Genomic DNA, 17,225 nt, shown 5'->3' with positions numbered 1-17,225 from the left:
AATTGCAACCCAAATGGTTGAAATCTGGCAAAATAATAAGAACCTAAAAACAGGGTTTTATACTGGGACATGTTGGGCAATCTTAACTATAATCAGCATTGAAGAATAAAACAGTGTAGCACCACTGGCTGTTGCCCAGTGCCATTTAAGGTCAATGAGCATGATATTTCATACTGGCAAAACCAGTATGAAATTTTTTTGCTGCAAATATTCTACAAGTTGAAAACAAAGCAGAGATTGCCAAAGTCATTATTGATACAGATGAGTGAGTGCTCTGAAGATGTAAAATGATATAAAGCAAGAAGTGCAAAGAATTATTAGACATTATTGTCAACATTCTGGAAAAACTTTCATCTATACCTCCACTGTCACAAACAAGACAGTAAGAAAAATACCAAAAACAACGAATCAAGTAAAAACTGCAATACAAGAAGAAAGGCAATATTACCTTTTCCTGAAACTACTTCTTTCTCATGTCTCCATCTAAATCCAAACTGTTATAAAGATAAAAACTGAAATTAGTTTCTGAACAGTCAAATACACTCATAAGACACACAACATTTTAAAGAGTTAATTTCAACTGTTTATTGTCCTTCAGCACTGTTCCCCTATTTAGCTCTGTTTAATAAAATATTAATCCCTCACTCAATAAAAAGAAACTCATTGATTTTGATTGTCAGATTGAATTGTGACTCAAATGGAATCTAATTCAATGGAGTGCATCAAGTAAAATGTCTTGTAAGCAGGCAGAAGGAGAGAAATCACGAGAGAAAGAACTGTATTTCATTCTGCATTGCAATTCTTTCTTCACTGTAAACAGGGAGAAGAGCACTGGAATTTAAAATGGAATGTGAAATAGATTTTAGGTAGGTTTCAATTCTTCACCTCTTCCCTACATGAGTTAAAATAAAACTCCATTTTTCTAAGGCCTGGTCTGCACTATGGTACTAAGCATCTACACTAAAATGTAGGTCCCACCAATGTAACTTGCCCACTACGCAGACTTAATAACTCTACCTCCGCAAGAGGCATAGCACTTAAGTCGATGTAGTTAAGTTTACTCAACTCAGTGTCAGTCTAGATACTGCGTCATTTACATTGACTGTTGCTGCCTTTCAGAAACCATTCCACACTGCCACACTGGCAGTTAAATTGGTGTAAATGCTCTTGGTGAGGGCACGCATCGCCGACACAAGGAGCATAGTGTGGATGTATAAAACTGATTCAATGACTGCAGTGACTGTACACTGACGTAACTTAGGTCGACTTAATTTTGTAGTGTAGACTTGGCCTAACTTGTATCTTTTTATTTCCAGACTCTGTCCAGGAATTTCATATGAAAATAATCCAGGCTCCCTTCTCTGAAAAATCAGTCTCTGTACCATTCCTTGTTTTATCAGCCCATCACCCTTAAATCAAATTATTCCATGGCACATAAGCTAGAGTCCATTGAGAAGGCCAGACTGTAGGAAAGAAAACTGAGGTCAGGATGCACAAAGGGAAGGAGGACAGTCTGGAGAAAAAAGTCTGGTCTAAGATCACTGCTAATTAAAAAGCTAATTTAAAACAGGGAAGGGAGAACAGAGATCAGCAGCACATCATTTCCCTGGAAGAAGGGTGCTTCATTCTGAAATTCCTGGACACTATATGTCAACCAAATAAAATTAAAACTCTTTGGGGCAGGGACCACATACTTGTTTATAGAGCAATTTACACTATAGGGTCCTGATCCTGACTGGGGCCATTGGACGCTACCATATATTTACTATAAAGTTAAACAAAATTATATTTACTTGAAAACAAGTTAATACATACTTACACTCACCTGAAATTGTCATATACATTTAGTGCTTTTCTCAATTATTTCAATGCAGAATGTTTTTTCTTATCTTAATTTCTCTTATTTCCCACCTTTTAGCAAGAAAAATGGCAGGTTTGTCTGGAAGTGAATTTTACATTTTTGTTAATTGTAATAATTTGTTTTAAAGATATTTCTGTTTTGCTACAAATCATTTCCTGAGGAAAACAAAACACTTAGAGTGTCCCTTCAATGTTCCAAGCCATCTCCAGTATTTTTTAACCATAATCTAATAGTGACCAGACTGTACATTTTTAGTTCATTGATACACAATGAACACAAGGCAACTCCAATAGCTTAATGATGCACCTCTTTTCTTGACTTATTGCTTAACTAAAGAACATGGTGTAACCGTAATACAATCTGCTAAACAGAAAACCCAAAAAGCAGCCTGGGAATGCATCTGAGAAAATTTCAGTTTATCAACTGAAGGTACAGCTGCTGACGGTAAATTATAGAGCTCCTGTTGATGGCTGAATTGGAAAACTAAACTGAGTTCAAAGGAGGCTATCTGCATGTGTTAATGTTTATCAAAGGTGAAAGCAGATAGAAAAAATATAAAAAGGTGTCATGGAAATGAAGTAACAACATGATGAAGTGCACAAAAAGAAACTCATAAGAGACATGATGCTATTAAATATATACAGATCGCTAAAAAAAATGCAAGGTGCAACAGGCTACTGTAACACCAATATGCAGATGCTCAGTTCTATAACTCAGTTGTATCAAACTCAGATTCTACAATCTGTCTGCTTCTCTGGCCTTGTCTATAATGGCCAACTTTGCAGCCATAATTCAGCTAGGCCTGGGGCTCAGATAAAAGGGTAGTAAAAATACCTAACTCTATTCTGTGGTAAAAACACGTAAGCCCTGCCTGTCTATGGTGATTCCATGGTGGCCATCAGTGCTGGATGTGATTTATGGTTATGGTTATTTATGGAACAGATGAAGTATCCATAGGAATAGGTGGGAATGTGTTGGCAGTCTCTATTCAAGGTACATATATGCCCTTCATTTATGTAGTTTTAAGACTTGAGGTCCTACTGAACCCATAACTATTCCTGGATACTCTGGATGCAAGTGACCCATAATTAAGGATAAAATTTGGTCACTGAGGTCACGGATTCCATGACTTTCTGGGATCTCCATGATTTCTGGGGCAGGGCTGAAGCAGTTGTCAACCTTGGGGCCACCATGGAACAGCTGATTGGCTGGCTAGCCCTTGAATAGCTGCAACCCCCGCAGCTCTGTTTTCTCCACCTCCCCCAAGGTATTTTTAGTAACAGTCAGGGCCAGATTGTGCTTTCTGTTAATTTTGTTTATTGCCCATGACCTGTCCATGACTATATCTGTGACAGAATCTTAATTTTACCCATAATGCTTAGTTACCATCTATGCCTGACCAGAAAGAAGCAGATCACCTTAAGTGAGATTGACTGTTATTAGTGAATTATCTCTCTGCTCCATTCCCTATGTATTTACTTTCAAGTGAAATTTAAGGGATTGATTTACATTCTCTAGAGCTCTTTATGCTCTGGGACCTGCCTACCTCAGATTTATCATGACTATCATTATTAATTTATACAAAGCTACTAAGTTATGCAGTTTTAAGAATATGTAAACTTTATAATCCAGAACAAGACAAGTTTGATGTCCTCGAGAACTTACAAGACACAGGACACACAGTAGTTTACAAGAAGAAACAAATACCGGTGAGGAAATCAAGGTCAGAAATATTTTTTAAATAAGTTGTTTTAAAGAGGGATTTGATGGATGAGAGAGGATGCCAAGCAGACAAGGATTGGGAGACTGCTTCAAGCATAGAGAGCTACATGAAAAAAACTGCAAAGCTGAGAGTGGAAGGTTGTGATAAGGGAGAACTGAAGACAGAATACTGGAAAAAAGAAGTATGGAGGGAGGGAAAGAGCAAAACTACCTAGGGTTATGACAGAGAGCACCAGGATCCCAAATTTCATGTGGTAAGAAACATAGAAGCCAGTGGAGGGGCTCAAGTTAAAAGCACTATTTAATTAATTATATGTACTGTGTTCTCATTTCTTCATTCAAAATCTTTACTTGAAATGAAACTTTCCCCAGCAACCTTCTGGTTAAAGAACAAAAGGTTGCATGGAACACTGTGAAATAAAGTTACTAGAACTGTTTGACTACTCCAGAACATTCAGCCACTTTGTACCGACACAGCATATTGGTAACAGTTGGTGTCAGGGACAAAGCACAATGCACTTGATATTCAACCAATGGAACAATGCCATTAAAGACATTTCTAGGCAGAACAACTTAACAGCAGTCTTGTGTCTGCTCTAACTTGCACCAAGGGCCAGGTTCAACTGCCCCAAGACATAAAAGTGGCTCAAAACCACCTGTTTCCTGTATTCCCAGTTGTGTCTTCAATTAACTTGGTACATCTGAGAATTAAACCCACTCGCTGTATTTGTATTTCATATATAATGGTGCAATCTCCATTATTCATTACCTTCATTTTTTTAATGTTCCTAGTTTCAGTACAGAAAAATATTGTACATAAGTACCAGGGTTTTTTATGATCAATGACCATTATCATAAAGGCAATAGCACAAAACGCTTATGGAAAAAAATACCACATGGACCACACTACATAGAAAAGAACTGGGAGTCAAAAGGTTGCTGAGTCAGGATGAGCCACTTATTCAGAGTGTGATTGTGGGCAAGTCATTTAGCTATTTGCACCTTAATCACCCCAGCTGGAAAACAGAGCAGAATCACATCACCAATAATCAGATGTTCCATTTGTATTGAATTTGTCCTAGTTACATGTGTTATAAAGAAGATTCTTAACACTGCCAGTTTTCTCTGAAGGTCAATGCTTTTCCATCAATTCAATTTTCAGACATATGGGATTCAGGGCTTAATATAATTTGAGCAAAAATATTTTTGGACAATTAACTGGTAAATCACACAATAGAAACAGAAAACATTAGGTTCCATATTATTCTACTTATGCTGCCAATTTGCTAAGGAAGGAACATCTCATGCTTGGCTAACTCCACAATCTGCAGTGTGCTCTAAAATAAGTTTCACTTGAGCCACTCATGCTTCAATCTAGCACAAATAAATCAACTGCATAACATGAGAATTGCATTAAACTGTTCACTAAACTAGAATAGAAAAATGTTTTAAATTGAGGATCACTGAAGAATCCTACATTTCATGGCTTTTAATTTGTTTTTAAATAACTTGTATAATCTAATGTACTGTTTCCCACTTAATAAAACAGTAGAACACTGTCTTCAGATAAATACTGCAGTAGTAAAATATTTAGTGTTGTTGTTAGCTGTGTTGGTCCCATGATATTAGAAAGACAAGGTGGCTGAGATAATATCTTTTATTGGACCAAATTCTGTTGGTGAAATAGACAAGTTTCTGAGCTTGCATAGAGCTCTTCTTCAGGTATGGAAAAGGTATGCAGCATGTCACAGCTAAATACAAGGTGGAGCACATTATTTAGCACAAGCAGTTAATATATATTTCAAAAGGACCACTCAAGGTGAAGCAGTCAGTCAACACCTTTGCAGTCATAGAACAAAAAGGGGAGTTAGTGGGTTATAGATAGTTGTAATAAACCACAAATCCAGTGTCTTTATTCAGTCCATGATTTTTAGTGACTAGCAAAGTTATGAATTTAAGCTCATCTTTTGAAGGTGTTGTGTCCATTTCTTTGAGGATGAGGACTGAAAGGTCAGAGAGGGAGTGATCGCTTGTGACAAGTGTCCACACAGAGGTGATATAGTGCTTTTGTCTTTTATCATTTTCCTGTGTGAGTTCGCTCAAGAGAAGTGATTGTCTTATTTCACACACTGGATGAGGTGAACCACCTGTTGTTATAGGCGTGTGGGGACCCATGAATCTTGTAGGGGGTATTGATCGTTGTTGCAGTGGAGATATATCTACAAGTTTTGCATCTGTTATGGCAGTCTAGTGCGCTTTAAGTTGGTGTGTCCTGATGTGTGGGGAGCTTGCTTCTGATGATGAGCTTGGTGAGGCTGGAGGGTTGTTTAAAGGCCAGAAGACAGGGGTTGTGAAAGATTTCTTTCAGGAAGTGGTCCCCATTGAGTATGGGTAGTAACTGTTTAATGATATCCCTTATGGACTGCAGTGTGGGCTGACAACTGGGGTGTGCAGTCAGAGGATGCCCCTCTCCCCGTATTGATGCAGGTTAGCTGTGACACTGATTATCTTCCTCAAACCTGAAGAACTCTGTATAAGCTCAAAATCTTTTTCTTTCACCATGAGAAATTGGTCCAATAAAAGGTATTACCTCACTCACTTTGTCACTGTAGTAAAATGTGTAAATTATAATTCTCCTAACACCCTACTTGCTTCAGTGAAATATTAACTACAAAGCTCCTCCACTGTGACTACTTAAACACTAAGATCCAAATTTTGTTCTCAGTTCATGTAAACAACCTTAACTGATTTCACTAAATATCCTGCGGCAAGTTGTGAGACAAGTTTTGAACTGGAGTCTGGTTTCCATATTTGAATTTCTACTCGCAGAGTTCAGGCCTACTATGCTGTTACTTCATAGTATCCTGTCCCAAGTGATTTGTGCAATTAAGAAACCACAGGGTCATCTTCCTACCTAGCATGTAGTTGATGCATGGAAACCAGAGTCCTGGTCTAGGTTTGTCTCCCGCACCTAAATGTAAGATGTTGTTTCTAATGTATTTAGAACATTGTTCTAACATGAACATTCTAACATTGTGTAATGTTTATGTAAATGTGTTTATATGGCAATATTGTTGGATCCAACCAACCACAGTAATTTTCACATGTCATTTAAAAGTATATCTCTAAATGGTTAAAAATTCTCCTGATCTGAAAAGCTTGTGATGCAACCTGTAAAAATGTTTGGGGTAAAAGCATCAACAGAATTTGCCATGCATTTGTGCATATATCTACTGGCTATGCAGTCAGAATAAAGCATCATTTTGCCTTACTTATGTATTTGTTATCTCAGAGTCCCTCAACCAGTCCACCAACCACTGGGTTATGATCACTTATGTTACTGAGGTATTCTTATGTAAATTTTCCTTTTGGGGCCAAATCTGGCCCAAGAAGGAACAACTAGATGCAATCATCCCTAAAGAGTATTTCCTAAACAGAGCTAGTCTGGAAAACAAAAAGAAAAGACAGAATAAAGGGAGAGAGCCAGGACTGGCAGAGGGATTACATACAAGAATAATTTACAAGTAAGACAATTGTCTTCATAGGAGAGTCGCTTTGCTGATAATGCTTCCACCAAATACTGGGAAATGACAGAGTGGATTAGGGTGGAAAGTAACAAATAAAGCAAGTCAAATATGTGCAGTGTTTTGTTTTGTTTTTAAAGTAATACTGAATAAGTTGAAACAGCAACAACAGAGATGAACTCAATAGAAAAATAAGAAATGAAGTTAGTCTGTTATATAGGAAGGATGGTTCACAGAATCAAGAAACAAAGGCAGCATCAACAAAAGGCCTTATAATATTTGGTAAAGTAGTTCCTTGAGGCCCTAAGTGCAGCTATGCAGATCTCCTAATAAGAAGTGCTATTTCTCTGAGTACAGGTAGGGACGAAGAACTATGGACACTTATCCCCATGGAAGGCAATAAATGGCAAACAGTGTATTAATCTTTTATGACAGTTTGAACACAAAGGGAAATGATAGTCCTGGAAACCTTAAGACCTCTTTTTGTTATAGCCAGAAGCCATATAAAATAAAAAAGGTGTCAGATTTACAAAAAGTGGATGTCCTGTCTAATAATTAATGTCTCTGGCAACAACGGATGCCTGGTGATCTCTTTCAGACAAGGAAGGAAGGGAAATGTTTTGATTAATACAGAAAGAATAAACACAAACGATAATCTTTTCATGGAAAAACTGGAGGTAAGATTATTTACAATGTAGTAGTGCTCCAGGCTGAAGTAATGATGACAAGAGAGAGCACCTTCACAGCTAGGAAGTACAAGAAGAACTGGCCCAGAGGCTTGAAAGGTGTCCTGGAAAGAGCCTTCAGAAAGAAGCTGAAACTCCATCTACTCTACAATAAAAAACCCACAACACTGAATCTCAGAGCCCAGATCAACTGACTTGGGCTCGTGGAGTTCGGGCTGTGGGGCTAAAAACTGCAGACATTCAGGCTTGGGCTGGACCCTGGGCTCTGAGACCTTCGTGTCGTGCGGGGTTTCAGAGCCCAGGCTCCAGCCCAAGCGTCTACACTGCAGTTTTTAGCCCCATGAGCCTGAACCCCACGAGCCTAAGTCAGCTGACCCAAGCCAGTCACAACCATGCCATGGCTCTTTTATTGCAGTGTAGATGTACCCTTTGTGACTATGTGTCTGAAGAGTGGTCTTAGTTTCTTGGTAGTATGGCAGTCAAGAAACGTGGATGAAAGACAAGCCTATCTTTGAGTCTGTTGAGACCCAAGACCAAAAGACCCAACATACAGTACATAAGAATACTGTAGTTCAGGCCCACACTGAACCACTCTGAGAAAAACACTAGGATGGCAGAATATACTGGCTGAGGAAGTTACATTCCTAGCCAAAGACCAGTGAAAGTAACACTCGTAAACAGAGTGCTTTCCTGACAGCATTAGGAAATTGACTACATGAGAGCAATAATCAAAGGCTTGTAGAGTCACTTGTTAGCCTCCAGGCTTTTAGGCAGAGATAGGTGAGGTTCAGGTGTAGGACCCGGTCCTGATGTAAAAGAACTGTGGACTGGGGAAAGTACCAGAGATCATAGATGGATATCTGAAAGAGGCTGGGGAACCAAGGTCTTCAGGGCATATCGGCAGTTCTGAAAATGACTTTGGTCTGGTCCTTCTGGATCTTCCTCGCAATGCCCAGGAGGAGTAGAGGAGGAAAGACATATATGCAAGGCCTTGATCATGCAAAAAAGAAAGCATCCGCCCCCTCCAGGTGTAGAATCCTAGTGTTTGGTGCAAACCATGAGTTTGTTTGGGGGCACTCGTCTGCTTGGTTGAGGTGGAAAGCAAAAAGTTACATCCATCAGGGACCTTGGGTCTTGAACCCTAGTCCACAGGACTCTTAGGAACTAGTAAGATCCAGCCTGCCACCCAGTGACCTGCTAACAGTTGCAAGCAAGGACAGAAACTGAATCCCAACAGAGGACTCCAGTTGTGGAACCTGATTGGCAGATTGCTGGGGGGCCCTCATTAGTCCACAACTTTTACATAAACCCAGCACAGGTACAGAAAATTGTCCATGCACCTGGGATCAACCCTTCTCTGGACTGTGGGCTTCCTGCTCCTGCTCCCCTGGTTTGACTTTCTGGCATCCCAACCCGGCTTGATTTCTGGCATCCGACTTGTGGTTCTAATCTCTGGTTTGTCTCCTGCTTCTGATCTCCTAGTATCCTGACCTGGCCGACTCTTGACTCCTACTCTGTGACTGTGGACCCTGGCTCTGACCACTAGGTATGACTGCCCACAACCTAGCTATGACAACATCTGACAAAGTCTTGCTGCACCATCACCTTGTTCAGCTGCCTCATGCCCAGAAGCGTCTCCTGCCTCAGCCAGTCTACACGGACATTAAGATTGTTCTGGATATACCTATCTGATATTGATAGGTGAGCTCTTTCCTCTTTGGACAGAATCTTTATGATATAATGACAAAGATAATGGCTTCTGGTCCTGCCCTGTTAATCTATTTAGGCTGTTATAGCTTGACTGTTGATTACTAACAAGACTGCAAGTGTGTCGATATAAAGGAAAAACAATAGAAAGCCAGGTCCCACAGCCTGAAGCTTCAAGTTTTTTTTGTGTGCTTCCATCTTCAGCCAAATGCTTTGACATGATGTAGAGCCCTGAAAACATTCCATCCCGAGACTACCTATCATGATTCCAAAGGCTAAAAGGACTGAATGTGGTTTCCAAGAAGAGAGTTTCTTCTTGACAAGACACCACTTGAGGAATTTCCACAAATAGTTCTGTAGGAGAATCAGTAGTCTAAGGGACTTTTCTTGTGATGTAACAGATGAATAAGCACATGGAGATAAGCCCCCTCTTGATCCATGGAGTCATCTCCACCTTGAATCTGACAAATTACATGGTGGAATTCTAAGTGATAAAGCCAGAATGGGATGAAACACTTCATCTTCTTGAATATCATAAAATAATAGGAGTAACCCTCCCACTCTCAATGTTCCTCTTTGTTGATACCAGACTGTACGTTCTTATGCTAAACAGATTATGTAACATATGAAAGAGCCTGTCTCTTGTTGGAATGAGAAGGAAGATGGCACTGAATATGATTTGGAAATTGGTGAGGAAGTTCTATGGGTACACTATCTAAAGGCAGACATAGAAAGAATGTTGTAGGCAGAGACACCTAATGCAAGCTGTTCATCTCTAGAGTGTCCTGCTGCAGAAGCTTAGCGAGATACTTAAAGTACTGTGGGGAAAGTCATATGAAAAACTGGTGGCTAGCAGATGAAGAAACCAGTGATCCACTGATCCTGTTTGCAGGAGACCAGGGCTGAAGGGTAGAGCAGAAAAAAGAAGGCAATAAACTTCTTAATACCCGGAAGCGCAGAGAAACAAATTAGGACAGAACAAAGCTGAAAGCAATCTGTAGTTACAGAGGTAGTAGAGTGGAGCTGACTGTGCCTTAAATGGCCAGTTTTACATTTCCCCCACAAATCTGTACCAGAAGTGGACATGGATAAGCCAACAGTTGATAAAGATTTGGAGGAGGAACTTAGTATAAATATAGTGTGTTTGAAGAAAGAAGATATAATCCAGTTTAAGAGAAAAAACTTATACGATATGTCAAAGTTATGCTGAAAGAGAAACATATTCCAATTCTCCACATTATGAAGAAAAGTTAAAGAAAAATGACTTATTCTCATTTAGAATACAGGGGAATTCAAGGTGACCTGGTAGAACTTAGAAAAGTCATGAGTGAAGCTGGAAAAAGAGAGATTGTTCACACTAGACAAAGGTTCAAAAACGTGAAGAAAATTAGCAAACTGGGATAAAACTTTTCCCACAAAGGATAACAACACATCGAATAAGATATTTGGCATGACAACTAAAGAACCAACGAAAACTATAAATGAGTTCAAGGGATACAGATTATTTTCTGGAGGTGGAAGGGATTGAGGGATATGGCATAAATGTAGGAAGATGAAATAAAGATCAACCAAAAAAATCAGGGAAGGCATCTTAAGCATTTTTCTGTTGCTTAAGTTTCTTAAGAAAATTCATTCTGCACTAAGCAATAGACAAATTTTGGGTCCAATCTTGCACACATGTACCATGAATAGTCCCACAGAACTCAATATAGGCAGTGTTTGCAGAACTGGATCTTTATGTAGTGCCCTCAAAAAAATGTATGTTCATGCTCAGTACAACTCCTTGCAAAGTCACTACACACAATTTGGTACCATAAAATGGCAATTTTAAATTAAAATTTTGCTTAATGAAGACCTATTTTGCAACCACAAAGATTTATGAAATTTAAATGTACCTTGTTCTCTTTGTATCTACTCAGATCTGCTATACAGTACTCTTTGAATAATTTATCATAGTATTTCTTTGCAAGTCTCTTTTCCCTGTAAACAAAAAGACAATATTATTGATTAAGCATATGGAAAATACTGAGTGAGATTAAATAATATAAATCTTTTTACATAGTAAGGATATTGGCAGGACAGGGGCATTGCAGTTTTGTTTTCTCCAATGAATACAAGTTGTAGTGGAAAATATAAAACAAAATAAAAAAATATTCAGCTTGATGAGAGTAATTGCCATGAAAATTTTAGTTTCTCTTGAAAAGAATTATATATTTAAAAATATATTTAAAGCACAAACTGAAAGCATACTTTTTAAGTTGTACTCTTTTTAGAGATTTCTTAATGGTAGTTTAGTTCTCTTCGGGAATGCACAATAGTTTAATCATTTCTGTGTAATCAGTTCATTTTGTCACAGAGCTGCATTACTGTATCGCCTATACTTTTTTATTTTTTATACTCGTCTTTTAAATTCATCAACAGTTCAAAGCATAAAGAGCAAAGATCCATGTAATTTTTAATGAATGATGAAAAAAAGATAAATACAACGTGATCTAAAAATCATGTTTTATTATAACCCAAGTTACCAATTCATGTTCACTGCATCTTCCTCTTTCCACAGGAATCTATAGTTTTCTCTTACAACATCAAGGTCTGTCTTGTCACTTGCTCTAGGAAAGAGTACATTTTCTTAAAAAGCAGATCTAGTATTAAAATGAAATTTTATAGCACCTGACACAAAATAATGAGATCATCATTTGGCAAATGTTGGTATTTTAGACTTGTTTTATTTATTGAGTTGGACATACTGGGGGACATTGTTAAAAAGCAATAACTGTTCATGAGAACAAGTATTATAAACTGACTTTTTTCCCTAAAAGAATAAAAGAGCTTGCTTCTAACATTAAAGTCACTCATGACTGTTAAAATGGTGTGATTTAATTCTCTATAAAAAGTTATGTTTAAAAAATAAAAAGGGGATCATCTGCAGCTCAGAACAAGGGTTTAGCTTCCTCGGATAGATATTTAGTGATATTCCAGATTCACAAGTCTCCTAGGTTCAGATTTTCAAAGCTGTGCAGAGGATTTAACATTAATGAAGAATGTGAGACTAACTGCCTGCACTTCTTTGCAAACTTGAACCCTAGTAACTAGCCTCTCATAACTTTGGTAATTATTATTTAAAAACTGCCTGGTGTTCCAAATGGCAAACAATTTTACTACCTGCAAGTAGTTATTCCAGCACTATGTACTGCACCACAAGAATCTGAGAACAAGATTGTCATTTTCTACCCTCATTACAGCAGGCAGCATTTGACATTGTAGGAATGAGAGTTGAATGCTCAGCAAATACTGGATTATTTTAGATGCACTCACCATGTGTTGTCTTTCAATCCACATAACACAAAAATAAAAACTTCCAATGGAATTTCATCTAACTTTTCATATATAGATACAAATTGTACAAAATTAAATCAAGACAACAAACAATTCTCTGCATCTAATTCAAATATTTACAACTACCATAGTTGATACATGTTAGCAAAAGGGATAAAGATTTGATACAAAAATAAATCTCTGGCCACAGAATTCATCACAATATTAATAATCCAAAGAGGAGTTACCCAAGCATGTATTTTAGCAGTTTTATAAAACAGATAAGTATGTTCTCTAAGGACACTTACCCTGAACGTTGGAAATCCTCCTTTTTGCCACCGTAGTATAAAATGTAGTCATTCACAAACTTTTTATGTCTCGCATACTGAATAAAGCAAAACTAAGGAATACATTTTCTGTATTCTCTCTCACTCCCTGGCTGGTTTATATGGCTTCATACTACTATTAGCTCAGATAAGCAGAATAGTACAAAACTGTTTCTACAATATATGGGATTTAAAGAAACTATTACCAAAATTAATTTTAGTGAAAAGGAATTTTAAAGGGCAACTGTTATTAGAATAGACTTTTACAAATAAATTCTCAATAGGAGAATTTTAGGGCAGAATTCAAGTTTTAAAACCCATCCACATCCCACACCATTCCAGCCTTTACTGTATATGCTATTGCAACTCAAACTAGTGTTCCATGATAATCCAACTTTGATTTAAAATATGTGTGTCATTTTTGCCTGATAGAAATATAAAATTATTAATGAAATTGAGCATTTTATGTACTTTTCAGTGTCAGTGTAAACGCAGTAACAAACTTCAGTAGAAAATTTTGTTTTGGGTCTCAATATCAAGTTACAGGAAATTATATCATGATTATTAGGACATTTCTGTCTTACAGATGTAATTTGAAACATATTTTATATGATAAAACAAAACCATATAAACAATCAAGTTATTCTGGAAATAAGCACCTCCACAAATGGAAATATAACAACAGTAAAACAATGACTTAAAATATGTAAAAAATTCTTAAGCATTTATGGAACTACAGAATTGGAAATAAATTATCTTTTCGGCATGTTCTCAAGCCACATGTTAAATTGAGTTCAATAAGAACTCATTTCTGTCTACCTACTGCCTGCATTAAAATCATTTTATGCAAAAAAACATTGTAAATGTATTTTCTACTAGAAGTTTCCAAATGTTAACTCAATCTCAAGATGTTATTCTTCAAATTTTTTTTACTTAAATTCAAGAATACTGTTAGGGGCCATTATTTAGCAAGTCTAAAGGAGGTTGTATACATCATGAGGGAGCTAACTAACTTCAAGGAACCACAGCTTATTTGTCACCATTATCACCTTTGAGAATAGTAGGCGACTGACTTGCCCTTCCAACTTGAGGAAAGGAATAAGATGGTAGCAGTAAAGAAATTCCCAAGAAAGCAGAAACATATTTAAGTCAGACTACTTATACAAAGCTCCACAAAAACAACACACTATGGCTAGCAAATTCTACCATGGGGTTTTTAATCATAGCTTCTTCTACTAACTGGTTATTTCTACAATTGAGGATCATTAGCTACATGCAGATGACTTTATGTGGAAAGAGTGCAGGAAAAATAATGTAAAAGGTGACACAGCAGGGTTAATTACTTTGGAGGAGCATCTGATTTTGTTATATAAACATTGTTCACTCAGCTAGTGCTACTAGATATTATCCTTTCTTGATCAATGAAGCTTCTGGTCTTTAGCCAGGATATCACATTATTATAAAACATTAATAGCTCTGTCAACTTGCACAGCACAAAAAAATATAAGACAAATTCCCTGCCCCAAAGAATTTATAATTTAAATTATACAGAACAGGCAATTATATAGAACAGGCTTAACACAGTTTAGCTCAGAACATCCCCACCTGATAAAGATAATGTATGTGATTTTCCCTTCAGTTTGATTTATGACAGACAGCAGCACAGAGGGACAGGGAAATACAGTTGACACACAGAGGAAACAAGGCGAAGAAGCTGTAAATGACACTATTCTACATGTTTAACCCCAAATTCTAATTTCTATTTCTTGCTGTGTACAACTTGGCAAAGTTACCATTTCAAAGCAGTGAAGATCATACTCAATGATACTAGTTAGAAACCACTCACTTAAAAAAAAGAAAGCAGAAACTTTTGTAGAAGAATGACTTAAGTTCTGCAGTTATTCCAAAGCAAGTGAACTGTTCTGTGGCTAGTGAGCTGTTCAGAAGTCAGTTGTAATCATCAAAGATACCACGTCACTTTTCACAAGCGTTGGGTGTTAGACCTGGTGTCCAGGCCAAATTCCAGCATGAATAATTACTTTTTGTTTACCTATATTTCTCCTATGGATTCAACTGAAGAAGTTATTCTTCATGTCCCTACCTACTTCCCTATTGTGTAACTGTCATAGCTTCAGAATGGCTACTACTGTCAACACACATGTGGCTGTATTTCAGACGTTGGTAAGGCTTCAGACACATTTGGTTAAACAATATTCAAATCTCCCATTACAAAGTAAAATTTATACAAGGTAAAACAGCCAAATTTAAATGAAGTTGAGAAATTTAAAGTAGTATATCTTACTTAACATGATCATCTTAGGAGCAAAATTACACTAATAAGATAAAGAGAACACTAGACCTGAGAAGCCATTCAAGTTTCAGAACTTAGGTGTTGCAAATTCACTTAATGTGAATCCCAATAGCATTTGCCAGAATTGAAAATACTTTGTTGTTCTACCAACAGTTGGCAAGTTGCAAGAGAAAGAAAATATATTTGACTGCCTGTTTCCAAACTGGTTAAGATGTCATTATGCTTTATTTAAATTTACTAAGACTGATACAAAAATATTAACTTGTCCCTGCCCTATTTTCAGAATCCTACTTTCATGTGTAGTGTATGAATATTATAAGTGATGGCATACACACTCTTTGAGTATTTGTAAGTCAGAACACATATAAGACTCTGACAAATATTTGTCAGAACGCAACAGTACAAACTCACAATGCCTTGCTCTCCCAATAATGTATTCAATTACCATACTATAGTAATAAAAGAGGCTTGCATGCAATTCAACCAAAATATAAACGCAATGTATAAATGTGCCTTTGATTCATGGCGCTGCGTATACTCAGATTTTTGTAATTGTCATGACAAAGTAAGAGTGTTTCTTGACAATGAAGACCTAGCTGTGCTTTAGAGCAAGTAAAAAGATAACACCAAAATCCACTCAGAGAAGCTGAAGGGTAAGTCTGAATTTAGTAGCAGAAATGCCATGTTTTGTTGCAACAGAAAGAAATTGTCATCTCCAAATGTTTCCAGGTTCCACATATGGATTGCCACAAGTTCACACAACATACCCATATGAATACAACAAAACTTAAAAAATACAAATTCTACCGTCTCAAAATAATTTATAATCATGGCTATGTCAGCCAGGAAACTAATTCACCTCAGCTACTCAGACACTAGATATATAGATAATAAAAAACAATAATGCTAAGTTTTTACACAGCGCTACTTTAATTTCATCATGCAACATGGCAAGTCTTTGGTCATTTCTCTGTGCTAGTGAGACGAACATAGGCACGATATCCAATTGGTCGTTCAGATATTTATGATACACACAGAAACAGCATTACTATTTTCAAAATAATCTATTCCATAGGATCATGAAATAAATCTATATACGCTTAACGTAAAGGTCATAAAGCAAGCATTACCAATCCTCCAACCATAATAAAGATGGACGTAGATATATCATGGAAGATGTTTTTACCAAACTGGATTCGCAGCCTATAAAAAAGCTTACATCACTTATGGCAGATAAATCATACAAATCTGTCAGGTGTGTTACATTCTTTTCAATTCAATGAAATCTGTGCAATTTGCCTTAAAATGCTACATCCCCCTACTGCTAAATTCCAAAGAGCAACTTCTAGGCAACAGAAAAGATTACTTGAGGGAAAGTTCAACAAAGGAGTTGTATGATCTTTCCCCTATCTCAGTGTTTCTTAACCTGGGGTTTTAGAGGGGTCGCAAGTGCAGAGCTGGTATTGGGGGTGGCAAGAAAGGCAATTGCCTGGAGCCACAGGGGCGCCATGAAACTAAGTTACATGCCTCAGCCCCGTGGGGGTGGGACTCAGGCTTCAGGGGTACAGTAGTTTGGAAAGGTTAAGAACCCCTATCTACTATATAACTACTTAGTTTCACTGTAGAAATAATCATTTTCATGCTAAACTTCAAAGAAAAGTATTTTTAAAAAGGAAATTTTGTAGCTGATGAAGGCGATAGTTTAGGACTGAAGCACTGAAGTAATCAAACATTATGCCATTCAAAATAAAAGCTAAAATAAACAAAATGTAA

General features: G+C 37.2%; 1 protein-coding gene across 3 annotated transcripts in view; it reads right to left on the bottom strand.

The window, feature by feature from the left end:
• Window positions 1-17,225, bottom strand: part of LOC137156149 (protein FRA10AC1) — a 55,618-nt gene that overhangs the window by 31,380 nt on the left and 7,013 nt on the right. For all 3 annotated transcript variants that reach the window (XM_067552854.1, XM_067552853.1, XM_067552855.1), the window contains 4 exons: window positions 13,124-13,200; window positions 12,026-12,109; window positions 11,396-11,480; window positions 449-494 (listed from right to left, as the gene is read on the bottom strand). In XM_067552854.1, the coding sequence (XP_067408955.1) occupies window positions 449-494; window positions 11,396-11,480; window positions 12,026-12,109; window positions 13,124-13,200 (292 nt within the window). The remainder of the gene's footprint in view (window positions 1-448; window positions 495-11,395; window positions 11,481-12,025; window positions 12,110-13,123; window positions 13,201-17,225) is intronic.

Source organism: Emydura macquarii, unplaced genomic scaffold (genome assembly GCF_026122565.2).
Source record: "Emydura macquarii macquarii isolate MOO-44397 ecotype Brisbane River unplaced genomic scaffold, CSIRO-AGI_Emac_v2 contig_1390, whole genome shotgun sequence".
NCBI classification, from domain to species: domain Eukaryota; kingdom Metazoa; phylum Chordata; order Testudines; family Chelidae; genus Emydura; species Emydura macquarii.
This window is presented reverse-complemented; position numbering and strand designations above follow the sequence as displayed.